At 41.0% G+C, this 26,932-nt stretch overlaps 2 protein-coding genes across 4 annotated transcripts; one reads left to right on the top strand and one right to left on the bottom strand.

The window, feature by feature from the left end:
- Positions 1-692: 692 nt before the first annotated feature.
- fxr1 (FMR1 autosomal homolog 1) lies at positions 693-12,659 on the top strand. Of its 3 annotated transcripts, XM_070960693.1 has the most exons (18): positions 716-777; positions 2,645-2,697; positions 2,814-2,907; positions 3,011-3,082; positions 3,248-3,396; positions 4,323-4,416; positions 4,612-4,728; positions 5,145-5,315; positions 5,455-5,533; positions 5,861-5,970; positions 6,137-6,223; positions 8,366-8,615; positions 8,740-8,833; positions 8,946-9,070; positions 9,190-9,399; positions 9,704-9,781; positions 10,404-10,486; positions 10,713-12,653. In XM_070960693.1, exons 1-18 carry the CDS (start codon positions 727-729, stop codon positions 10,902-10,904), a joined length of 2,109 nt encoding a protein of 702 aa, XP_070816794.1. In that variant the 5' UTR covers positions 716-726; the 3' UTR covers positions 10,905-12,653. The 3 variants fall into 3 exon arrangements, with proteins under 3 accessions (XP_070816793.1, XP_070816794.1, XP_070816792.1); XM_070960692.1 differs by lacking the exon at positions 9,704-9,781 and having other exon boundaries at positions 693-777; positions 6,131-6,223; positions 10,713-12,659; XM_070960691.1 differs by lacking the exon at positions 9,704-9,781 and having other exon boundaries at positions 10,713-12,659.
- Positions 12,660-13,014: 355 nt separating this feature from the next.
- dnajc19 (DnaJ (Hsp40) homolog, subfamily C, member 19) lies at positions 13,015-14,938 on the bottom strand. Its single transcript, XM_070960694.1, has 6 exons — positions 14,825-14,938; positions 14,444-14,495; positions 13,784-13,857; positions 13,623-13,702; positions 13,350-13,420; positions 13,015-13,200 (listed from the first exon to the last, which is right to left on the bottom strand). Exons 1-6 carry the CDS (start codon positions 14,825-14,827, stop codon positions 13,130-13,132), a joined length of 351 nt encoding a protein of 116 aa, XP_070816795.1. The 5' UTR covers positions 14,828-14,938; the 3' UTR covers positions 13,015-13,129.
- Between the last annotated feature and the right edge of the window lie 11,994 nt (positions 14,939-26,932).

Here is a 26,932-nt window from a genome sequence, read left to right as displayed (position 1 = left end):
TACAATGGAAGTACTCAAGTATAGTACAAGATGGTATGATGAGTAAATTCACTTAGTTACCAGGAATAGAAGTATTAAGGTCTTTTGCTTCAGTAAAAGTAGAAGTACAGGCATCAAAATATAAATATCAAAAGTAAAATACAGAATGGCCTAATTCAGAATAATATATAATATCATTGGATTTCTAATTATCAACGCATTCATGTGTTCATTACTTTAATATTGCAGTTGGTTAAGTTGGAGCTCATTGCTCTACAAACCCAAGGATCAATAGATTAATAACTTTATTTATTAAATGTGGTTGTGTAAAAAGTACAGTATTTGTCTCTGAACTGTAGTGCAATGGAAGTGTAAAGTAGCAGAAAATGGAAATAATTAAGCACAGTACACTATAAGTACTCGAGTGAATGTACTTAGTTACTTTCTTTTATTCAGATTGTGATACTTATGAATATGATTGTTTATTATAGTCATCCAATAATTACACTCTCTTAAAAGGCTCTGACCACCAACATACAGCAGGAAGGTGTCAGATGATGCATCGGTTTGCGGAATTATCGGTGTAAGGAAACAATCAAGCTATTTAGAGAGTTCCACTGGACCGGAGGCACAGCAGTACGCAGTACGCATACTTGTACCATGAAGCAGACAGTCACCTCTCCGTCAGACTTGACTCCTGATGCTTTAAGGAGCACCTGTCATCCCAACATCCTTTGCGTGTCCAATATGGAAGAACTGGCGGTGGAGGTCCGTGGCTCCAACGGGGCTTATTACAAGGTAAATACCGGTTTAGCAATTCAGCAATAGACACGATAGCCTGTTACACGATACAGTATTATAACTGAAGTCTCGTAGGAGCACGACAACACTCCCCGTCCTGGTCAGAACTCACTAACCGCTTGCCATTAGCTTCAACGAGCAGTGCTAGCTAACATTAGCTGGCTAAGCTAGCATAGCTCGCAAGTCGTCGCCAACTGCCACTTATTAGCGACCTGCTTTTATATTGGTGAGTGCAGGAGACGGGATCTTGTCTGCGATAGTTGGAATATATAACCCATTAATGCTATTAATCAATTAGTTTATCGTTCGGTTGCAGCTTCCTCGAGCTAAAAGTTAGCTAACTTGCTAGTTGCCTAACTGTTGACGTCGAAAGATGTGGCTCAAGTAAAATTGTGATTAGACATCATGTTATGGCGTTTCGTGCCGCCGACTGCAAGTCTGTGTCACGTATTCGGTTAATGGAGGAGTGTAACTGTTTGTAAGGCTATTAGAAATCCGACAGAATTTAATCGAGCAGCTTATTGAAGGATGTCATATTTTGCAGACACCGTGGCTCGTAATGACAGTGATTTGGAGCTCTCGTTGAACGGCACCTTCTCTACGGCTGGCTATTATTTGATACTTCATCATGCCCGAGCTATTTTTTGTATGTGTATGTGAGCCAGCTGTTCCTTGTCAATCCCGACCAGCTGGCACGGCAGGAGTGGGTCACTGATACCATGGACTTAAAAAGCTATTTCTAGACTTGCTGCCTGTACAGTCCCGTCTCCTCTGTGTGTTTCCTCTCTCCTTCTCTCATGTTCTCTGCCACACGGACTCCTTTCCTTCCTCTGCCTCACCTCCGTTCCTTAGATGACTCCTTTGCTACTGTTTGGCACGGTCCTCTACCCACCCCTGGTCTCATGAGTCACTTTGTCCATTTCCTTGGTTGCCAGCAGCCCGGGCTGGACTTGGACCTCTTGAGTTGCAGCATTTGGCTTTATGATTCAACGGTTCCATTCATATTTTATTTAACTGACACCCCTCCCTCACACAAGACGGCCATTCAGAAACATTTACAGCTAGTCTTGGAAGTCCATTTATGATGGGCAAAAGACAGTAGACTAAATTGAATGTTTTGTCTAACCAATCCAAAGATATTCAGTTTACATGAATATGGCAAAGGACAGTGAGGAAGTTCTACAGATACTTGAGGTTTTATTTGCCCAGATTTTAAGATGTCTGCTGTTGAGACTCATGCTGCCAACCAATAACAACAGGGTTGAATGGAATTTTGTGTGCTGTTCCCAAAAGCACCGAAAAATGCCATAAAAACTGAAGAGCAGTGTCCGTTTTCCAGAAAAATGTCACTGTTACCCTTGATAATCAACAGAACTTGCTGTGTAATGATCTTCATTGGGAACTGACGTCTGCCTTTGCCACAATTAGTTTTTAACTCACACTAACTAATGTGAGATTATAGGCCAAATCTAAGTATTAGTATGCATTTTACTGCACTTTACTGCACTCAAATTTGCAGTTGAGCTTCTGTACATTAAAACCACGTGTGTGTGATTCACACCTCTTAATAATTTTCTATTATTCTCAAAGGAGAGAATTTGCTTTCCTTCCTTCCTCAGTATTTACATACTGGAGGCTTCAAGTTTCCATGTCACACTTGTGTAAATTGCATATTGGACCAGGATTGGCAGTAGATGAATGCGAAAACAGCGCAGACATCATTCTGCACAGCGAAGCTCAAGCATTCAACTGTAGGAACAAGAAGAAAAACACATGTTAGAGTGGATGGGGACTTTAAGCAGGTGGCACTTCATTTCAGCCAGTTGTCTGACCTTAGCCCTGTCTGTGTCTGTCTGCCCCGCAGGGCTTTGTCAAAGATGTCCACAATGACTCTCTCACCATTGCCTTTGAGAACAAGTGAGTCTCCCCTTCTCTCCTTGTTTTCATAAAATACATGCCAAGTTGAAATTTTTAAGGCAAATGTAGGACTGCTATGTTTTACCAAGGTGAGAAATCATGCACCTTTTTTTCAGTTGGCAGCCAGAGCGCCAGGTGCCCTTCAGTGATGTCAGGATGCCGCCGCCTGCTGACGGCAAGAAGGACATTGGAGAGGGCGAGGAGGTGGAGGTGAGGAGGACACACAGACTTCTCTTTTTCTCTTTGCTTTCTTTAGTTTCCTTCTGGGTTTTCCTTTCTGTATGTGTCTCACGCTGTCTCAATCTCCCATCAGATCTTGTCCAGAGCCAATGATCAGGAGCCTTGTGGTTGGTGGCTGGCTAAAGTTCGCATGATGAAGGGAGATGTGAGTATTGTTGTACAAGCTTCTGTACTATACTCTCTGTATTTACATGAAAATGAATGTTCGCCGTGTTAGTGGCATAAAACCTGGCAAATAGACAATGTGCTAAAATTAATTAATTCTGATGTCAGTAGGTTTTTTACACAGTACCACTGTCTGTCCTTTCAGTTCTACGTGATAGAGTATGCAGCCTGCGACGCCACTTATAATGAGATAGTGACCTTTGAGCGTTTGCGTCCCGTCAACCCTAACAAGGCCATCACCAAGAACTCCTTTCACAAGTGCAGTGTCCCTGTTCCTCAGGATCTACAAGAAGCGTATGTACAGCAGCTTTACACAAACATCATAAGAGCGGAACGATTCACATGCTTGTTCTCTTTGTGATTAATAATAACATGCATACATACAGTGTATTGTTTAGTGGAGGTGTTACATATTGTCTGTACTTTGAGAGCTTTGCACTACCCTTAAACTCCTTTAAGCTGTATTTACACGCGTGTACACACGTGTAGCTGCTTCGTGCTCTTTCCTGCATATCTGTATATTGCTTTCCACTCTTGTGTTGATTTTGCGGATACGTTCAAGTACATGTATTATTGATACCCACTCAAAAACAGTAATCATTATGGAGGAGTCCTCCTCCTCTTCCTGCACGCTTTGGTTTAGTCACCACCCTTTGCCAAAACCAAAGGTGTATCTCCACGTGTGACAAATGTGCTATACGTGTAGAAGAGCAACTCTGGATACTATCTGGACCTGATACTGCTGAGAAAATGGCTTTAGTGTCTCTGGTATACATTCAGGGCAGGCAGTGTGTTACAGCAATCCAACTGCCTCACTAGATCACATGATTTGGGCAGCAGACTACTTATCACGTTCTCATGTGACCTGAGGGCGACAGTTGGTGGTAATGCACCTCTGTTGCATGTCTGTTGCTCTCATTTGGAGTCTTAAAGCTTCCATTTTGAAAGAAAGTTAGTTACTGTTTTTAAATCAAGTGTTGTCTCATGTGAGGCAGTTGTATTTGTTTCTGTGACATTTCCAAATATAAGAAGAAAATAATCAAATGTGCTGTTGTTTGGTTATTTTAAACCATTTCTTAATCCAATTTACAAATAATTACTGTACCCCTACATATACCCTTAGTGTGATATAATGTTACATGTGCAATGATAAAAGATTCTGGCCATATCACCCACTCCTAATGGGAAGTTTAAAGTAGTACATTTTTCACATATTCCAGGTGCCAGAGTGAGAACGTCCATAAGGACTTTAAGAAAGCCGTGGGAGCCTGTCGCATCTCATACTGCCCTGAGACCAGCCAACTCGTGATTGTGGTAACGTCTACACTACTACATGATATGTTGCAAATTAGTCCTGCACAGTATGTTTGTACAGTGGACAACTCAGCTATTCCTTTTTTTCCCTAGTTGTCATTAATAAGGGAGAAGCTCAACATATGTTAATTGTGTCTTCTATTTTCTGTGTGTGTGTGTGTGTGTGTGTTTGTGTGTTTGTGTGTATGTGTCTAGTCCATGAATGAGACTACAGTAAAACGTGTGTCTTTGCTGAGTGACATGCACCTGCGTAGCATCAGGACCAAGCTGCTGTTAATGTCACGCAACCATGAGGCCACAAAGCACCTGGAGGTCAGTTGTTAACAAGATCACCATGGTTTAGTCACTACAGTGACCTCGAGGTCACAAAGGCAGCTTATTCTGAATTTGATGCAACATGTTTCAAGCACATTGGGACAGGAGCAACTAAAGACCGGGAAAGTTGTGGAATGCTCCAAAAACACATTCCACAGGTAAACAGGTTCATTGGTAACAGGTGATAGTATCATGATTGGGTATGAAAGGCTCATCTGGAAATGATGGCATTCTGTTTTTAGCAGTGTTTTACACACCAACTTTTTTGGAATTGGGATTCTAATTTTTGATATCAGTCAGTTTTGGTTATAGAAATGAGGTTCAAGGAATTGTGAATTAATTAAAACCTAAAGACTGATTCTGAGGAATATTAACTAAAGACTGTGCTCTTGTGTTTGTGTTTGTTTGTGTAGAGCTCCAGACAGCTGGTGTCGTCCTTCCAGGAGGAGTTTATGGTGAGACCGGATCTGATGGGCCTGGCAATTGGCAGCCATGGCAGCAACATCCAGCAAGCACGCAAAGTTGCAGGTGTCACTGCCATTGAGCTGGATGAGGAGACTGGCACTTTCAGGATTTATGGAGAGGTAGGGTGTCGTGTGCTGTGCGTGTGTGAGTCTTAACAGCTACAGATGTTGAGATGAGACTGCGTGGACATAGTGAACTTGTGTTTACACTCTGTGTTGAACATGTAACAGTAAGTAAGTAAACCTTGCTGTCTTTCAGTCAGCAGAGGCAGTCAAGAAGGCCAGAAACTACCTGGAGTTTCTGGAGGATTCTGTCCAGGTGCCCAGGAACCTTGTTGGTATGTAGACACAGACATTTACAGCTGGGAAACTAGAGACAGTCACAGGACTACTGAGAATGTGATGCTCTACACATTGGTCATGATGGCGGTACTACATTACAGACAGCTGTGTGTGTGACACATTGCAAGACAGTCATCCATTATTCATTGCGATATAAAGTAACTGTTGAGGAAAACAAAACCCCCTAGAATAACAATACAGTTTCTCAAAATGCAGGAATCCTTCCTCCTTCCTACGCCACAGTTATTTACTCCATTTTGCTTTCAGTGTCATTAGGTCATCATCTTTTTGACTTGCATCCTTTTCCTGCTCTCACTCCTCAGGCAAAGTGATTGGAAAGAATGGGAAGGTCATCCAGGAGATTGTGGACAAGTCTGGCGTGGTGAGGGTCAGGATAGAAGGAGACAATGACACCAAGCAGCCCCGACAGGAAGTAAGCCTGCTACTGCCACATGTTTACTGCCAGTGATAATGCTGCTGTAGAGTACTGATAAGTGTTGACTTTTTTTTTTTTATATAGCCCTCTATAAATGACACTTTGTTTCCGCTTCAGTCCCATACTAACATGTCTGGTGTGTTCTTGTGTTTTGTTGACACAGGGAATGGTCCCATTCACCTTTGTCGGTACGAAGGAGAGTATTGGCAATGTCCAGGTCTTGCTGGAGTACCACATCTCTTACCTCAATGTAAGGATACCTGTGTGTGGGTGCGTGTGTGTGGCTTGTTTTTGATGCAGGTTTGTCTAATTCTTTTCTGCCAATTCTTTGCTTTCACTCAATGCCACAGCTTCAAATTACAGCCATTTCTGGCAGCCTGTTAATACATCTCCTGGCCAAGTGTTTGATTCACTGGCAGCATGACGTGGCACAATGGACACATGTTGGAATAATCTGCATGCTTAAGGCCTAACTGGCGTGCACTTGGCCACCAGCATGTCTACAGTGCTTCATAAGCTTTGAGGAAGTATGGAAAACCAATAATTAGAAATGATTTAATATGAATAATAACCACCTTAGGAAACCTCATACAAAATGCAAAAATACTGACTTAATACTATATACTTACTTACTGGTAGTATGCAGTAAATACAAAGATTATAAAGGTTCCCAGGCTGCACGGTGGCGCAGCAGGTAGTGCGCGTGCCTCACAGCAAGAAGGCCGCAGGTTCGATTCCCGGGTTGGGCCTTTCTGTGTGAAGTTTGCATGTTCTTCCCGTGCATGCGTGGGTTCTCTCCGTGCACTCCGGCCTCCTCCCACAGACCAAAAACATGCTCATTAGGTTGATTGGTGACTCTAAATTGCCCCTAGGTGTGAGTGTGAATGGTTGTGTGTATGTGCCCTGCGATCAGCTGGCGACCGGTCCAGGGTGTACCCCACTTCTTGCCCGTTGACAGCCGGGATAGGCTCCGGCCCCCCCGCGACCCCGAAAGGGATAAGCGGCATAGAAAATGGATGGATGGATAAAGGTTTCCCATACAATAATTTTTTTTAGTGGCAGCAGCTGCCTTACCTGAAGTAAAGCCTCTGCTAACATCCCTCTGGGAGGAAGCCATGTATTTTATGGGTGGGTACTACGCCATCACTAAATTGAAGACAGGATGAGAAGCATCGGGATCTGTCAGACTCAGCTCACAGGATGACAGTGATTGATTGGTTACATTGTAGGTTCTGTGGTAAATAAATTAAAGCAGCATGTTGCTGCATCTGAAAAACAACAAATCTTTATCCCATTTTGAGGCTAATAGCTTAGTTTTTCAGCTTGAAGTTCTCAATATTGACCAACCAGTTTAATACCACCCGATTTTCACATTTTCAATCTACAGTGTTAATTGTGAATGCCATACAAATTTACTAGTGCTACTGCTGTTATTTGTGCTAGTATATGCCATCATCCATTACATTTTAGGCAATTTTCACTATTTTTTATATAAATTTTTTCAGCTGTGCAATAGTACAAACACTATATTTATTATCCACGTTTGACTCTCGAGTGCAGTTCAACATATGGCATTGATAGATTTTCATAAAGATGGCAACAGTCTTTTTATAATCTGTACATAATGTACATATACAGTTGATTTTTTAATCCTGTGTCCTCTTTTATCGTGATCCTTCTAAGCCACTGCTTTTTTGCTTGTCTTTTAATACTTTGCTGGCTGCAACTGCTTAATTTCCCTGGCATGGGACCAGTAAAGTTTTATCTTATCCTTTCTTTTCTTAAATTTCTCATTTTTAATTACTTTGCTCTTCTGCTGTGTGTGTTTCACTGTGTGTACATTTTGCACTCTTATCTATGTATGTGTGTGTCCTGTGCTGTTTGCATGTTTTGTGCTGTGTTGGTGCTTTGTGTGCATTTGTTTTGCATTTTGTGTGTGTGTGTGTGTGTGTGTGTGTGTGTGTGTGTGTGTGTGTGTGTGTGTGTGTGTGTGTGTGTGTGTGTGTGTGTGTGTGTGTGTGTGTGTGTGTGTGTGTGTGTGTGTAGGACATGTTGGAGCTTCTTATGGAGGGTCAGCAGCTAGAGGAAGAGCTGAGGCAGATTGTGGATTATACACAGAGAAGCAGCCTAGCAAGATTCAGAAAGAGCAACACCAGGCACACAGGATGTGATGTAGATGTGTGTATGATGACTATGCATGTGTATGCAGTGATGACCCTTCTTAAAAAAAAACTGCAGTTTTCAATGATGTTGCTTGATTTTCCAAAAACACAAACACACAGAAATACACTCATGTTTTCTGTTTGCTTGTTTTTAATCATCTTTTTTTTTTTTTCTTTTCTATGTCTTATGTTTATTACATCCTTTTCCCCTTTTTCTCTTTCCCCTCTAGGAGGTTGAGCAGCTTCGTTTGGAGAGGATGCAGATTGATGAACAGTTACGTCAGATCACCCAGGGTCACCGACCAGCTGACAGAGAGAGAGGGGAGAGAGGGGAAAGAGGAGGAGGAGGAGGAGGAGGAGGAGGAGGAGGGTATAACACAGATGGGAGTGCTAATGCCTCCTCGTCCTCCTCACATGTCACTCGCTCCTACAACAGTCGAGGGCGTGGGCGCAGAGGACACAGCTATAGCACTGGATATGGTCGGCACCTTTTAAAATGAGATGTTTAAAAAATCAACTTATTTGCTGTCAGATACTGTGGGGTTAAAATTTTGTCCTGACCTTTCTGGGTCTGTCTCTCTGTCCTCTTGCTTGATTCTTCCAGGCACCAACTCAGAGCAGTCCAACGCCTCTGAGACAGATTCAGAGCGCAGGGATGAGCTCAGTGACTGGTCCCTTGCTGGAGAGGACCAGGACAGGTGAGTTGTTTCTATCAAACCCAAAGATGGCTGTCCTGCATCTATTTAATTTCAGCAATGAGTATGTCTACGTTTCAGATTTAGTGAATTTGAATGACTGTTTGACTTGAAGGGAGAGGGAGAGAGGCCAACGTCCACAAAGAGACGGTCGAAGGAGGCCTGGACCTGGCCGAGGCCGAGGAGGGACTGGAGGACGAGGAAGAGGAGGAAGAGGAGGATACAACAACAGCAGCTCTGGTAAAATTCACTCTAAGGATATAAAGAAAGGGACACAAAATGCTTATCTCTTGTAAAGTCTTGTGGTAATTTGACTCGAGGTATAACCTATTTTCTGTGAATGTGATGTAACTCTGCAGCGGGTCCTCGGGATCATGAGGATAACCATCTTTATGGAGCCTTGGAGACAAACACAGAGACAGACCAGACTGCTGATACAGATGCCAGCGAGTCCAACCTGCCTGCAAACCGCCGCAGAAGATCTCGGCGACGCAGAACAGACGAGGACGCCACGCTGATGGATGGCATGAGCGAGTCGGACAATGCTTCAATGAGTGAAAATGGAATAGGTAGGGAAGTCACATTTGGATACATGATTTTACAAGTCTTCATGTGCACACAAGCTCAAACAGTGGGAACACAGGGAAAACACTGTTTTCAGAGTACATTGGTCACAAAATGGTCAGGACTTTAGCAGGAAGTGTGTCATAGAGCGACAGTGCTGTTTTTAGCTGTCAGAGTGGTCCAGAATATGCAGCAGTGCATCATTTCCCACTTTAAGTGGAGAAGGAGCGAGTGCAGTTAAAAGACACGTCTGTTTAAAGGCAATTTAAGCCCCAAATCCCTCTCTTTGTGATGGCCTCACATCCCCAGATGACCCCACAGCTAAACCTCAGCGTCGTAACCGTAGTCGACGTCGCCGTGTTCGCCTGCCTGAGGAGAGGCAGCCAGGTAACCATAGCAACTGCCAGCATCTCCCTCACCTGAACAGTCCTCCTGGTGGCTTGGCTAAAAGATTGTGCACCAGGCCCGGTGTTTGTCCGTGTGCCACCAACAACATACTAAACCGAAATGTTGAAAACCCTTAATTATGTCATCATTGAGTGTTGAGTGTCTTCCCCATTGACTCTTACTAAATGATTGGAAGTAGTTGGTTGACTGTCCTTGCTGGTTTGCGATGCAAAATGAAAGTCTGCATCTTCCTTTTTCTTGTATTATTCCACAAGTGTAATACTTGCTCACTAACAACGAGGCATTGAGGTTTGTTTTCATGTTGTCTGGCTGTCAGTTACACTAACATCAGTAGTGTTTAGTATGGTGTGTCATAGTAAGCCTGACCTCTAACCTTTCTGTAAGTGTTGCATTGGATGTTAAGTGTACATGGCCTCCGGTTAGGCCAGTGTTAACTGCAAAAAGTAGTGCTGTTGGAGAGACTCAGTGCTGAAAAGATCCTTACAGGCTGCCAGACAGGGTACAGACAGACTCTGTCTATCAGCATTTTAGCTTCTGTTATTTAACAAAAACAGACAATGTCAGGACTGGCGTTTATTTTCTCTCTCTGTTGTCTGTTCAGTGACCGTGGCTGACTACATATCCAGAGCTGAATCTCAGAGCAGACAGACATCCACCAAGGACACCAAGACAAGCAAGGATGTGGTTAGTACTTAGTTGTCATGCATTAACAAATTCTTGGCAGACCACAGTAAACCCTTACAAAGCCTCTTTGAATAAAAGTTCTTTATTTCTGACTGTCACTCACTGGACCTTATAATTTAACCTGGATTCTTTCTACCTATGAATGGAGATGCTGTTTTATGAAATGTTTTCTTTTGTTGGGTTCCGGGTAGCAGTTCATATTTGTTCGTCCCACATTTCCGCTCAGGGTCAGGTGGATACCATCGCTGAGCACAGCCCGCCGTCTGCCCCGGCAGCCACCAACGGCTCCAACAGCAACACTGGCGAGAGTGAGGGCAGCAGCGCCGCCAGAGCTCCGAGGTCTTCCACTGAGAGGCCCGCCAAAGTCTCCTACCAGGGGGACTCCAACCCACAACCCGTTGTTAATGGACTCTCCTAGTCAGACCTGAGCGAAGGAAGTGGTTTCAAATATTTTCAATTATTTGGCTGCGTCGATCGGATCTCCCTGTCTCCGGAGCAGCCTTAAAAGTGAAACATTTAAATGCAACAAGTACTGTTCTGTTTTTTACTTTACAAATATTTGAAACTCGTTCCACTGCACAGGTTTTCGAGGTCTGACCCTTAACTTCCCCTTTACACATGTGCTCTCTCCAACTGTTCATTTTACTACAGTTTTGTACAATAGTTCTTCCTGTATGAGCTTGCCAAAGATAGTCAAACACAGACACACTTACAGACTTCTAATTAACTGTACTTTTCAGCCCACTCTTCATTAAGACGTTGGACTGAACGCAGTATTTCTAAAATGCAGACGGGGATTCCACTCAAACCCATACTGTGGTATGAATGCAGCAGTTCTTTTTTATTGGTAAAAATAATATCATAGCAGGGTTTTAGAAAAAAAAAAACACAAAAAAAACGTCTGCCTTTTAGCAGGTGGACTCAGAAAGATGCTTCCACAACCTTTTTCAAGATGTTTAGTGCATCTGAAGTAGTTTGTAAATTAAATATTCTGCATGAGCAGTACCACAGTGCAGATAGGTTTGTTGGAAAACCCAAGTATATTTGACATTCATGTGATCAGCTGTTGTGCCTTGAGAGTAGATTCAACATGTTGTTGCCTGGCTCTGCACACCATCTGAAATCTTTTAATTTGTTTCTGTGTTACGTGGTGCCCATCGCCCGCCGCAGGTGAACCAGATGAGTCGTCTCCTTGGTCTGTATGTCCCTTCACGGCGCTGTAGGCTGGTGGTTGCAAACACTGAAAGACCTTGAAAGGATTTCAGAGGCATATCTTTTGAAAATCAGGTGTGTTCATTCTTAATGTTTGTGGGGAAAATGAGTCCAGTTATCCTTTATATATATCTGTTGAGGAGTTTGACATTAGCTGCTTTCTGTTTTTCAATATGCAACCACTTCAGTCATAGAAGAAATGTTAATACAGCGTGTCTGGAAAAGAAACAAACAATAGAAGAGTTGTTTTCTTTGCACTGAAACAAACTTTTTCTGTTAAAAAGTTGATTGTAGTTGAGTCTGGAAACTGGCCTGTTACTGTTTATTGCTGGATAGAGATGTAGCCATCAGCGCTGGGTTTTCCTGGAAACATCTCATTGCTAAACATTGGGCACTTTAATCAAATATGACGAGGGATACGGAGTAATGTTTTCTCCCAGAAATCCAATTCCATCGAAAGACTCGAAGCATGTTTGCTGTACCTACAGCTAATGTCCCCTTTACATGCCCACGATTGCTAAAATCCTGTTCGAGTGGTAAGAAGCAGACAGCCCCGGTGCTGAGATGTTTCTGGAAAACCAAGCCCAGGTGACAATGATGTCATTTTCATGGTTCTTCCACAGACTGGCTGGAAACTGGTCACGACTGTTCCACTAAGGAAGGAGATTTATTTGGTTTATTTATTTAAAAAATGTACAGTATTTAAAAAAACAAAAACAAGACATGTTTTTTTTTCCTTCTTGACACTAAAACATGCATTATTTAGTGTTTTCTTTTACGACAAATGACAAATTGGACTACTGGCAGTTGTGACAACCCAAGTATTTTTGTTGGGACAACTCCAGTATATGTTTTTTTTTTGTTTGTTTTTTTAAAGATCGCTCTGGTTGGTTGATGTGCAATATGTTTTGTATGCAGGTAGTTCTTAAATAAACTTGATCTTCCGTGTAGATCTAAAACCAACCTGTGTCTCTTATGAAAAGTAATATGACAAAGCAAAAAATGCTGCTTTCACTGTCTGCTGTGTTTTTTCTTTTGGACCTGAAAGAATGAAGCAAAGTAATGATGATTCACAGGAAATAATGCAGCATGTAATCCAGCACAATTTTATCTCATTAACATCAGCTACACGGTTTACAGTTCCCTCTTTTACAGTGTCAGAGCCATATCAAAGTACTGCTAGTGCAAATGGAACATCCTACACTGACACACAGGAGACCAAAAGGCTGCTATTAAAAAAGTGAATCTGTCATTTAAAGTCCACAAAGTAAATCTGAACTGCAAAGTAACAACAAAGGAGACTTCCATTGACAACATGTGCAGAGTGATTTTATTGAAGAAAATCAGTTAGAAAAGACTGGTAATCGCTCAAGTCAGTCTATGGACACGATCAGTGTGGAATCATGTTTGTCATCGTCAGTTTCTTCATTTCTATTTCTTTGTCTGCCCATCCAACAAATCCTTTGCTTCATTTATTTTTGCTGCTAGGTAGGGGGAACCACCTGTGACACACAAACAAATATGATCCTCAGTTACTTCCTGTATAGAACTGAGTGTAAAAACCTGTGAATAACGTGAGCGTGTATTTAATGCTGGACTTCACAGTAACCTACAGTGTACCAAAATGAAGAACTCTTTAAGGCCCACTTACCTCTATCTGGATGGTTCAGAATCATCAGTTTTCTATGGGCTTCCCTGATCTTATTCTTGTTGGCTGTGGGACTGAGAAGAGGAGCAGTGGTACATCAGTGACTTATTATTGTAAAAACCAACATGAATAGTCCACGTTACAAATTCTCTGCTATGCGGGAGAGTACAATGACTGACAACAGCAAGACAGGTTAACATGCAGCGCAGATGCAATCCCATCACCTCCATGTGACCCTGGATGTAACTGTGGACTGGGGGCCCAGTGCTCACATACCTGACACCTAAAACCAGGGAGGCTTCCCTCTTGTTCATCTTTGGTTCAAATCCCCCTCGATAGTACCCTCCTCCAAAAGCCTGCAGACACATCGATCACGGGGTGTCTAACACATATCGTACTTGGAGATTAACATGTCGGATGTATGTTTTACTTCTTACCGTCTTGGGGAAGCTCTGAAGGGCCTGTTTCACTTGAGGCTCCATCTGCTTCATGGCCTGCATGGCATAGCGACCTGCAAGACAAAGACGAGGAGGGGCAAATATCAAATATCTAGAGGCTAAAATAGTCTGAACTGATGTTCAATGTAATAAACTGCATTCCGTTGTTATGTGTGACATTAGGAAAACGCTTTGTAAGGCGAGTTATCTGATACTCCGGTGGTGGTTGTACAAAACTGCTTTTTTGGTCCGTCTTTCACTTTCTGTGCTTCATGTTTGAATTGCTCATTAGCCTGTAATTGCTTCAAAACCCTTTTCTCTGTGAAGCATTTCCTTACTGTCTGTGAAGATCAGAGTAACAATCAGCTTTTGGACAAATATTTACACACGCACAAGACGTTTCACAGTTGCTCTCACACAGAACAATTTTAGAAGACTGACATAGACAGAGCCAAAAACAAGGACGACAAAGCTGAACAAAGGCAGGTGAAGCTAAACATGTAACTAGTAGATAAAGACAGATGTCTATATGAACATACATATAAAAAGCAACAGTGACAAACAACATATAATGTCGTTCCGTTGATTGTGAACAAATATAAATTGTGCAAATGAATGAATACTGAATGGGTAAATTGAGATTTTCTACTAGTTACTCACCTGCAAATCCAGCTGCTGCCAGAGCCAGACCCACTGCGACCATGGAACTGGCCTGCAGACAGAGACAGAGACAGACAGAGAGGTGATTAGATGAGGGTCAGAGACACATTGTGAAGATACATAATTAATCACTAACGAGGTTCCAGTGTAAACTAATGACACACGACTAAGCTGTGGCGTCATTGCGGAGCAAATCTGATTGTGCATTGAAATGGTAAATCAAACGTTAGCTACGTGTGGTCACCTCCTGTTGGGTTATGCACGAGTACAGCTAACGTTAGCTTAGCCACTTAGAAAGAGTGCTATTGAGCTGTTCGACTGACTACTGATCATGCAACCACTTCCAGACAGTCGTTCCCCTTAGTAAATAACTGGACCTACCATGTTTGTGTGTTACGTTCTGTTTCTGATAAAAGTCAGGACCATAACTTTTGACCTCTCATGTTTCCCTCGCTGTAGCGTTCTGTTTTTGCCGGAAATGGCGGAGAATTGTCGTAAAACTTGACATGCGCCGGTCGCTCTTAGTCTGGCAATCTGCAGCCGGCGGGGAGTCGTATGGAGGCGGACTTCAACGTTCAGCTCCGCCTATCAGACTATTTAAATCCCCTCATCCGCTTCATGTGAACCCTTGTCGTTTAGTCTTCACCTGCAGTGCCTTTGGAAGTTGACGTGAACTTTTTTTTTTGGCGGTAATTATGAAAGTAAATGAGTTTAATTCCACCATTTCAATTGTATTGACCCTAAAGACAACTAAGCTAACAAAGCTAGCTGCGGGTTTCTATGTGGTCGACCTGAATGCTAATGTTAGCAAATTATCTAATGTTAACTAATGTAAACAGACATACAAACATTAAGATATTGTCTCTGAATACTTATTTGCGAACCATGTGTATGCATTTGAAATACTACACACTTGAATTGGCTAGAATGGCAATGTTTATGGTGGCTAGTTAACGCTAGCTTAACGTTACACTGGTAAATTGCAACCATTCACACATTAGCTGGAAATGCGGTTCTGCTATTTTATGTTAGCCAGATAGCAAATGTTAGCATTGAAACTGCACTGCAGGCAGCGTAGAGCACTGGAAAAGCTAAACTGTAACTTAGCTAGTAAATTAACTGCGTGACTTTTGCTGAAAGGTTGCAACTGTGGTCACAAGTGACTCATTGCAGGGTATATAAATGCAGAGTAAAGTACGAGTAGCCAAAGCTGTACTCAAGTTCTGTTTGCAAAAAAAAAGTACTTAAGTATAAGTAAAAGTAGTCAGAGTGGTTAGAGAACAAAAGTATGTGCTGAAAAAATACTTGAATAATGTTTAGGTTAAGAAACTAAACAAAACAAAGAAAAAAACACCTGTGTTTATTTGTGATGAAAGTCATCATCTCCTGTTTATACACACACACACACACACCGGGACAGTAATCCCAGAGTCTGTCTCTCAAGTGGGGTAACAAAATGTTACATAAATATTATATTTTACATTATAGTTTATTAATACAACACTAAATAAGCTTTTTTTTTTTTTTTTTAGAATTAAATTACATTCTTTCCTTGTTATCTCATATATTATATTATTGTTTGGCAAATAAATTAGCAAATTCTGTGCAGACCATGTACATTGCTGTCAACATCTTACCGTGTCCTTAAACTACAGATGTCCCAAGTCCTAGTTCCCATCACAGGCAGCTGACAGGTGTCCAGACAGTAAGCTTAGATGAGTGATCAATTTGTCTCTTTCTGAAAGGTTCTCATAGCAGATGACTCATTTAGGCTAATTAGTAGATAATGTGGTCATGGTTCATCATTTATTGCCTATTAAATATAAATGTCTTCATTTCTTCACTTTTACCTGAGGAAGACCATCGGTGCTTAAAACATTATATCAGTCATGTTCACGTGTTGTCTTTTTTTGCCACTTGTCTTTTTTTCTGTGTACACCGCCTGCACACAGTTTGCCTGAAGATTTACATTATGACAGAAAGCAGGAGTAATGCTTATTTTGAAACATGATATATTGTATTATTATTAAACTTATTTGCATAAAACAATACACACGCTTACTGCTCGCTGTCTGCTCAGTGTCATTATGGTTTTCTGGTACGCTGACTTCAGACCAGTGATCCCAACCGGTGCCCGCTGTTGCATCATACGCTTTCAGTTTGTGGTGAATATCAGTTGAAAGTGCTATTTAAAAGCCATACTCCTGCTGTGGCTTTAACCATTATGCTGCTTTGGACAGAGTTATGTGGAGCAGCTGACCACCTGCCTGCCATTGGAATGTGCAGAAAATAATAAACACAATTATTGCAATGAATGCATCCAAATGTAGTGTAGTGAATGTAATGAAGTAAAAGTAATGATTTTTCTCTAAAAAATCTATTCAAAGTAAGAGTGAAAATGACTGTCAATTCAACTGTTGTGTAATGTTTTTTTTTTTTTTTTGCTATCCCACAGGAAGAAGAGGGGTGCTGCAGGGAATAGGAGTTCACAGCCAGGCTTCTGCAGTCAATATCTTGGTTGAGGGGTTGTGCAGGTGAGTATTTAGCTGATTTAGAGATTTTGTTTGTCATCTTTTTATTTTCAGTAAATCATTAAAACTATCAATGCGTCTTTATTCCCCTCCTTTATTCTAACTATATGTGTGAAAATGGCATGTCTAATAACGTGTCTGTTACACAACTCTATACTTTGTTGAGTTGTCACTTGGCATGCAACATAATGCATGTGTATGTGTTAGAGAGAAAGCAGTTGGGGATGGAGCAGCTTTTGACTGAGTGACTGTCTTTTTGTGTAATTGACTAATTTAAGATTGAAATTTTATACCTGCTGGGTTACCAAAATGAGTATACTATCACTATACTCACTGACCCATGGCTGTTTAGTTATTTTGGAGAAAGCAGGTACAATAATGATGTTTATGGTATACTTGTTGCATTTTAGTCAATGGGCCACTCAAACATACTCTTGCAGTAGTTGAGCTCTCCCCAGGACTGGGCAAGCATGTAGGGACTGTGCTTGATTGACGTATCTCTCACACTGTTTTGATTTGTTGCAACTGTTAAGGTTGGACAAATTACACCTGTGTGGGCATGCAGGGACTCAAAGCAGTCATTTTCCTCATATGGATAAGGTGACCAATAATGTCAGCTCTTTGTTTGCTTCAATACACTGTGTTTAAATTGTGCAAGTTGAAGTCTCATATATTTGTACTGTCAGTTTGACTTTGTGAGCAATGATGGCTTTAATATCCGTATTTGGTTCCGTGATACACGATCCATCTCTGATTACAGAAAGGAACTGCATGGGAAGCACTGTTTTTTAAAATGAGAAATATAAGTTTGGAAGATGATTAGACCGATGTCTTTGCAGTCAGTCAGTGATTGGTTCATTTTTAACAGTGGATGGCTCAACCCTAACCCTATTTTGTTACAGAGGTGTCTTGATCTGCCGGTGTATTTTCAGCAGCACAGACACTACTTAATGATCACAGAAATATTATAGGAATGTCATAGCGCAGTGTCGCTATGATGCTCTCGATCTTCTGCGACTACATGTTGCTAGTTGTGACTTTGATCACTAAGGTGACTCTAATCTATGCTATAGATTATGTAGGATTCAATGGAATTGAATTTTTACAGTATACAGTTGAGAGAATATTATGGATCGTAGATGAAACTGTCAGAAGGGGAGAATTGAGAGAAAAAGACGGAATTACAAATCCATCTGCTGCTTCAGCACCACGGACAGCACCATGTATTTATCAATACACAGCACAGTTAGACGACAGATATTTCAGAGCCGTGGTCAGAGCCATAGACTCTAACCTGCACAAACTTCAGTCAGAAGTTGGAATGATCAATGAGCCAGACAGACTAGACATTCTGGTCATTTTGCTAACAACGAGGAAGGCATCCCCCTCATCCCCCCTCAAAGCCTCTCTTGGCCATTAAATCAGACATTTGGATATCAAATCCTTAGATAGTTGTTGCATAAACTCTAAATACTTTATCCACTAAAAGATTTGAAAATGAATGCAATATAAAAATGAATGCCATTCATTAAGTTAGCTGTCTCCTTGTACAAGACCCTGTGTTAGATGAGTGAGAGTTGATTCAGATTGAGCTAAATATGTGGCCACATGCCACATCTCAAGCATTTATTAGTGATCTGTATGTATGGATATGGAAGTGATTTGCAGCTTGCAATCTTTCTAGGTTGAACTTGGCTAAATATGGCTCAAATGAGATTTTTTGCTCTGTAGAGTAGTAACTGTTGTTTCAGCATCAGATATAGTCATTGACTCTGTTGAAATGTTTATACTGTATGTAAACAAGATGTCTAAATTTGTCTTAATCTAAACATCAAGACACCTTTTGACTTGGAAATGACCAAATCATTGCTCACTGTAAAGGTATGGACATTTCAAAGCTACTCTGTGCTCTCCTTATTTACATTTGTTAGATGCTTTTGCACATTTAAGGTGATATTCAGTGGAGTGGTCATGAGTGGCCATTACCACAGCCCAAGTTGACCTCCTCAGATTGCTTGTTTTTGTCTTACCAAAAGTCAAAATCTCAGGGATATTTCGTTTACAGTGATGTAAAAAAAATAGAAAATTACACCATTTGAGAAGCTTGAACCAGTGAATGTTGACTCCAAAGTGGACTACCAAACTTGTGCTTCTTCACACAGATTGATTACCGTGCAACACATGTGGTACAGGGCAATCGGCTGGCTAATTGAGCTGTTCATATAGTAGGCACGACATCCAGGTAGCGTTCACAGGCAAAACAGAGAAGGATACAATAGAGTATATATAGTGTACATATAGTGTACTGTATGTTGCAGTGACAGTCTCAGAGACAGCTCTCCCGCAGCTAAACTAGAGTCTGCTGCCACAGTGGCGTATATGGAGGCACCCTGGCTCAGGGTAATGCCTAGTTATAGGACTGAAGATGCTGTGAACATCTGCAGGCTGTCTGTAAGGAGCAATTTAAACCCAAACGTGCCCTGCTGCTTCTCTTCTACCATTGGACCGAAACACGACAGAAGCTAACACAATGGGACAGTGAAGGGCCTAATTATTGCCCCTATCATTTGCATAATTACAATGTTTTTCTTAGGCAGGGGCAGTATAGAAATTGTAAATTGTAGTGGACCCGCTGTCTCTCCTTAGTGGAAGTCATATTTGAATGGAGAGAGCCTGTTCTGCTAGCCAGGCAGCCAGGCTCAGGCAAGAGGTCCCAATCAGCCAGCCTCACAGACTGCTCATTCAATAGGATTTAAAAAGCCAACTGTGTGGAGAAATGAGAGTTTTGCCCCCCAAATCATATGGAATTACAGTGCTGGTTGCATATGGGGGAGCCAGTGGCAGGCACAAAAGCCCACAGGAAGCAGCTATTTCTGTGTGTTTTATTAACCCAACCAAGCAATTTAATTCTTTTGTTCGGGGGAGTTCTACTTCATTGATTAACAAAAGCGGGGATATAATTTTTTCAGCCCCTTTTGAAAAGCCTGAAATGTCAAGCCTTTTAAAGGAGATTATTCTGCCTGTGTGCGATGAATAGAGCCCAGAGTAACCTTTTGTCTACAATTAAATATTCCAGCATAAATATAAAAGAAAATCAGAGATGGGGAAGATTGAGTCAGGAGAGATTGGAGAGGTAGATCCCCTGCCCGATAGTGGCAACAGCCTGGCTCTAATTAGATATGCCAGGCGGGCTGTGAGCAGTCACTCTCCACAGCACGCCGAGAGAGGAGGCAGCCTGAGAGGAGGACAGAGGAAACCTATCTGCTCATCTGTCTGTCCAGTGCCTTCCTCTGGGCATCCACAAGGTATTTCAGGAGACTTTGTTTTGTTTTGTTTTCCGCCGTTATTTGTTTTCCTGACATCTTTGCCGCCGGAGACGGAGAGCCTAAAAGGCAATGCCTTATGGGAACTGCATAAACAGAGAGGGCTGGGTGGGGAAAAAAAAGTTGTGAGATTGTTTATGATTTTGAGGAGTGATTAGGAATAACAATAAGATACTTTGGGGACAGAGAGGGTTTTTTTTTCTTCCACTCAGGAGGTAGACTATGAGGCTGCTCGGAGGAGATGAAGAGGGATGATATTAAGTTTTGATTCATGCAGGGCTGCTTTGGATTGTGTTTTGTGAGTTGCAGTCAGACTTTGTATTTGCATTGCGCACTGAGGAGACTGATATGTGCGTGGACTGAGGTGACCTGCATGCTTTGGTAAAAAAGTGAGCTTTGTGCTGTTGTCTTTATTCCTCATGGAAACATTTACTTGATGCTAAAAGTTTTGCCATTAGTTGATCAGAAGTTTATCAAACTGGTTTTCTGAAGAGATGGTTGTTGGACACAGTTTGGTGAAGCTGTCGTCAGCTGTTTTTTCACAAATTCTGAAACACTTTCTCTCTAATTTCCTGTCATTTAAAGAACAAAAGACACATTTAGCTCTGTCCTGCTGGTTTAGTTTGGACTTGGTTCTAGTTTGCTCAGGTCAGGTTTTAATGGCTGGTGCTCCTGTGAGTGGATTATTTTCCTGACCAATCATTTTCTGGAGTGACCTCATGAGAACAACTCAATTCCACCAATAGGCGTGGTCTTCCTTTTTGACCTGGCTCCTTTGTACATATACGTGTATTTTTGACACATGGTCATACTTTATTTATTTTCATCTTTATCATGTTGCCTAGAATTGTCTTCATTGTGGAGCCTGTTTATTCTGCTTTTAATATAATAATTTCATCAGTTAGCCAAATATTGTCTTACTTAAAATGATCTGGATCTTTAATTTGTTCATTGCATAAGATTAGCAGTTAGCTTGTTATGCAAACAGATTTAGTGTTAAATGGTTTCTATTGACTTATTAAAGTGGAAGTTTCATCAAGTACCGTTTTGATTTTTGATCCACTGGAAAATGCATTTCAACATCAGTTAGGAGAAGTGTTCACTGAAAAATCCCAACACCTTTTTATGCCTTTTTAGAGGAGTCTATATAAAAGCTGATGGTTGTTTTAAGAGAATGTGCAAGTCTGGAATTGGTTGGTCAAAAATTCAGATTTTCTATCAAGATGGGAAACTGAAGGTGAGAGATGAAAAGCAGTACTTTGATGTGTTGTTCAGGAGAAAGGACTGATATTGTTCTGTACTCTCTCTACCTCTCTGCATAATACAGACAATAAGAAAGAACACACTCTATTCACTGTTCTTTCTGGAAGCACTCAAGGGCTTCACTTTATTTTGTCAGAGCCTTCAGCAGCCTCACAACTACTTACAGCAAAACTATGTCCAAGTTACTCAACCAAGAGTGGATTTTGTATTTGGCCATCCAGGAAAGAACAACGTATCATCATTAGAGAACTTCCGTGCTGTTATCATCATTAAACATTTAACATAATTAAACAAAAGCAAAACATTGGCTTTTATTACGGGTTTACTCCGTACTGAGAATCCCGAGCTACATACAAATGATCATTTATTTTTATTTTAATAGTTTTCTAATCCCACAATCGCCAAGTCTAAATTTGTCAAATTTGATTGACGCTTGTTACTGATTGATGTTTCAAGTTAAAACCAGTATTTAAAGCATACAGTATATGTTAAGTATTTCTGCAAGACCATTAATAAAAGCAGTTTTTTAGTGAACATTATGAGTAACAGATACATGTAGAATAGGAGGGGCAGTAACCAGCAGGCTCTGTATGCAACAGGCCCTTCAAACAAGCTAAATGACTTCACTCGCCACTATTCAGCCTGATGTTTTCCTCCTGAATCAATGATGTTCTATAAATTATTGTAAAAAAAAAAAAACTGCTCCTGAGGATAAGTTGAGTCCTAATTAACGTGCAATGCAAGAAAGGATAAGCAGATTGGAAAAATGATGAGCTATGTGGGAGGAAAAAAGAGGGAATCTCAGGGAGGTGCCCAGAGGAGGAAAATAGACATTTTGTTTGTATTTAATTGAATTGAATGGGGGCATGTTGCTCTTCCGTCTGTCAGTCAAACACGTGGTTTCTGGTACTCTTCAGCGAAACTCCGCTCTGAGTTTATGGAGTACTTTCACCATGGACGGACCCAACACACATTTACCCTCAAAGCATTTTCAGTGCAACAGTTCAAGTGCACATTCAGTAGAGTGCTACTGCACATTCTTACTTGCGAAACTGTAAATATTATTGTAAAATTACACCTATGATGTCAGAGCTGATCCAAGTCAGACTGAGATTTCAGCTGCAATAAAGTTTTTTGTGTTTCTGTCTGAAGTAGAAGGTGGAAGATCCTTTACTTCAGTAAAAGTAGCAATACCACACTGAAAATACTCCATTACAAGTACAACTACGCACAAGGGCTGCATTGAATATATTTCAGTAAAAGTACGTATAATTATTAGCAAAATGTATCAAATGTAAAACTACTCAATGAAAAAAATGGACCCTAGGAGTTTTATATTAATATATACTATTGGATTAGTGCTACAGATGCATGAATGTGTAAGTAACATTTGCTGTTTTAGGGTCAAGGTGGAGCGGCTTTGAGCTTTTATATATACTGTTCGTATATGAACAGTGTGTCGAATAAGCACTTCATATAAGATCTTACTTTACGCGTTAACTGAAATGTAGCGGAGTAGATTTGTAAAGTGAGCACAGGTACCTCAAATTTCTTCTTGTGTAAATCTACGTAGTTACTTTCTGCCACTGGATTGGGCACATTGCAAACAATAAAACCAATGTGAAGTTAATGTTTCCTTTTTAAGAGCCCACCTCTGGGATGTTAAACTGTCGATAAAAGACCAAATTCAGTTCCGATGTTTTACAGCTGGTGTCTTGTATGAGAGGACAGTCAAGCACTCTGTCTCTAGGAATTCTTAACGATTTTTATTTGAATCAGCCTAAAGCGCTGTCTTTAAGTATGACTCAGTTATTCGATAAATAATCCAAGAAAGTCGAGCCTGCAGCCCTTGAAGTGAAGCGGTGTTTGATCTGTCACCACTGTGTGTTGATCAAGACGAGGCAGTCTGGTCTCAGACAGATGTGACGTGGCCTCGGTAGCTGATCTTGGGCAGCTGCCCGAGTCGTGTTATAAATTCTGTCCGGATGTGATGTTTTTGAGGAAATAAAGATGCACAATGAAGACGCTGGACTAAAATGAATTTATGTAATGGCTTTCTGCTTGACTGTGTACAAAACAAATGTACTTTTTGTGATAAAACAACAGCTGTCAAATATGTGATTTGTTTTAATTGAATGCAAAAGTCCATAATGTGCCATATGCTTTAAGTTTCTTTGGTTTTAGGACATCACTGCATGAGAACAGTGGAGCTATGGGTCAAAATGTCCATACCGCAGACCATGTTCACAGTGCCTCGCTTGAATCCAGACAGGATGTTCATTTCCTGTCTTTGCTCCTGCTCCCTCCCCTCATTTTCTGTCAACTCTCTACCAGATATTTTCAATTAAAGGCAAAAAAAAGGCAAAACATTCCCCCCAAAGTAGCTTATTTAAATCCCTAACAAATTCATGTTTGGACTTGAGATTCATGCTTGTTCAAATTGATTTCACTGACATTTAGGGGCAGTTGATTTGACATTAAACCCATAATGATGGCTATTGCTTAAACCCCAAATTGTCAATCCCAAACCTTCCTACTACTCTGTCAGTCACCCCCCAAAGTAACTGTTTAACCTAAACCCAAGTTGGAGCAACATTTTCATCCTCATTTTTAACCCCACTCCTCACCTGTACTTCATCTTAATTCTAATCTTAACCCTAAACCAAAGTGCTAATCCTAAACTAAGCCCTTCAGGAGGGGAGCAGAATCAGAATATACTCACTTTGGTGGGTTTTCCTCGTCTTTCCATCACCGTGGCAGTGTCTTGGTCCTTGTAAGTATAGGAACACGATAGAACACACACACACAGAGGCGTGCATGCACACTAACATTACTAATACACACACATACATAAATCTAATGTCACCTCTATTCCAGCAGCCTGCTTTTCCCCAGAGGGCTTATCAGAGCTTTGGAGGGCTGATTGGAGGAGGCAGCAGTAATGACTGCAGGTCATGAGGTCACAACCCTGTTATGATAACTAAACTGTGGGGTCAAACGCCTGAGCGGCAGCGCGCTCTGCCTGCTGATGATGCCTGATAACAGCAGATGAACAACGCTTTGTTATTTTAAATAAAAAAAATCCATTAATGTGGTTTGCTAAGTTTTCCATGCCAAACACCAGCTGACCTGTCCCAACTTGGTACCAATGACTGACCAAAAGAAGTCTTTCTCTTGGGAGTGTTTTGCCTTTATCTATCTAACTACTATTTTAGAGCAGTACATTTGTGTATTATATAATATAAACAATAAATCATGTTACAAGAATATTGTAATTGGCTCTAAAAATAGTCAGAAATTGTCTGATTTTTAAATGAATTTCCAGTTTTACCCTGTGCATTGCAAAATTACAACATACTCCACCTATTTTTCATTTTATAACTAGAACTTAAGTTATTATTTATTTTATTTTTTAAATTTTTGACACTTTATCTCTGTCACAACCTTCATACTCGCACTGATTTTTAGCCAACTCCTGTCGCGAGCCATAGAGGAGGTATTGGATTAACTGGGTTATTTAACATGCAAAGACAAAGTTGGACAATCAACGTCCACATTAACTGAAAGTTGACGTATTTTCCCCATAATGTTGGACTGACTGCTGAATGACATCATACGAGGCTTTACAAGGCGTTGCAGTTTATGACTGGAAAACTTCCTCTCAGGCTTGTGAAATCATTGCTTTGGATGCTCCCAAGTCCTGAGAAATATCTTTTTTCATCTTGTGTGTATATGATAAAACTGTGATTTTTCTGTTAGGAGAAATAATGTATGATTTTTGGCCTGCTAGGTACATGTTCTCTTTAACTTACTTGATTAGATGCTGGTGAATATGAAGACCACAATTAATTTTTTTCCAAAGAGGTTTGTGCCATTTCAACATCTATGGACACTGTCCTGTGTGACATTATGTAATGAAACTTGTTTAAAATATAATCAGCAGCTAAAGTGTGTTTATTCTGCACCGCAGTGTGTTTTTACTTCAGACATGCAAACAGTCACACATGCAGACAGGCGTGTTGGTGGAGTCAGACACACAGCATAGGCAGACTTCTACAGACAGTCAGAGCACATGTGTAAATCTGGCATAATGCTGATTTTTTACTTTTCCCAAAGAGGACTGCTAGCTTGGCAGAAAGGAAACAAGAATTATTCAATCAAACGCTCTCCTTCCATATCCAGATTTGACTCCAGCAGCATAAAGCTTGCTGCATAATCCTTTTATCAAACCCTCTGATGGAATACTCTTATTGGAATTGCCCAGAGAGAGAAATAATATTAAGGTCATTTCTATCTCTAGTTTATTTTCTCCTTTAAAAAAAAAAATCACCCCTGCTTTCCGTTTTTATCTTGAGACAATAATTACTTCAGGTTTGCGGATGGAGACCTAACTGCTGATTATGAATGTTCTCTGACCACTGAGGGAATCTCTGCCCTCATCAGTAATAACGGAATCAAATGGTCCTCATTTGAAAAAAAAAAAAAAAAAAAAAAAAGGGAAAACCCAGCATTTCTGGGAAGGTGTGTTCATGCAGTGCTGTGCTGAACCTCCGTCAGGTAGGTTGGAGGGAAAATGTAATGTGGGTCAGCTGGTGATGATGGCTGCTAGTGCTAATATCTCTAAAGTGATAGATATGGAAGCTGTGAGAGCTGCTGTTCTGTCCTGTCAGCATTTTACAGCTTTATATCTCCGCTCTCTGAAGCCCTCCGTGTGTGTGTGTGTGTGTGTGTGTGTGTGTGTGTGTGTGTGTGTGTGTGTGTGTGTGTGTGTGTGTGTGTGTGTGTGTGTGTGTGTGTGTGTGTGTGTGTGTGTGTGTGTGTGTCTGTGTGTGTGTGTGTGTGTGTGTGGGTGGGGGTGTGTGGGTGGGTGTGGGTGTGGGTGGGTTGGTCGTGTGCAGACCCTGGTTTTGTTGTATTAAAACAATATTCACCAGTGGAAGGAAATTAGTCTACAAGCTGTTTAACTCTGAGTTCAGGTGAATTCTGTCTTCCTCAGTTTCAGTAACTGCAGTTACTAAAGCAGCATACATTATCTGACACGTATTCATAAATACAATCCAGCATTTTCAACCATAACAAACCATTTCCTATGCGAAATACTTACATGCACAAACAATTTCTTTTGTTTCCTGGTTACAAAAAATTTGGGACGCTGTATAAAATGTAAATAAAAACAAAATGCAAGCATTTGCAAAAGAATTGTGCTTAGAAACAATGGTTACAAAGTGTTCCTGAGTCCATGCAGTAAATTCCTCCATACAATCATGTGTTCACAAAGAGGTGAACCTCTCTCCATCCTCGCTTGTGAATGGCCGAGCCTTTCCAGGATGCCCCTTTCATACCCAGTCATGATACTCTCACCTGTTACCAAT

The sequence above is a fragment of the Chaetodon trifascialis genome, chromosome 4, assembly GCF_039877785.1.
Source record: "Chaetodon trifascialis isolate fChaTrf1 chromosome 4, fChaTrf1.hap1, whole genome shotgun sequence".
In the NCBI taxonomy this organism is placed as follows: Eukaryota; Metazoa; Chordata; class Actinopteri; order Chaetodontiformes; family Chaetodontidae; genus Chaetodon; species Chaetodon trifascialis.
Note: the sequence above shows the minus strand (reverse complement) of the source record. Positions and strands in the feature narration are given on the sequence as shown.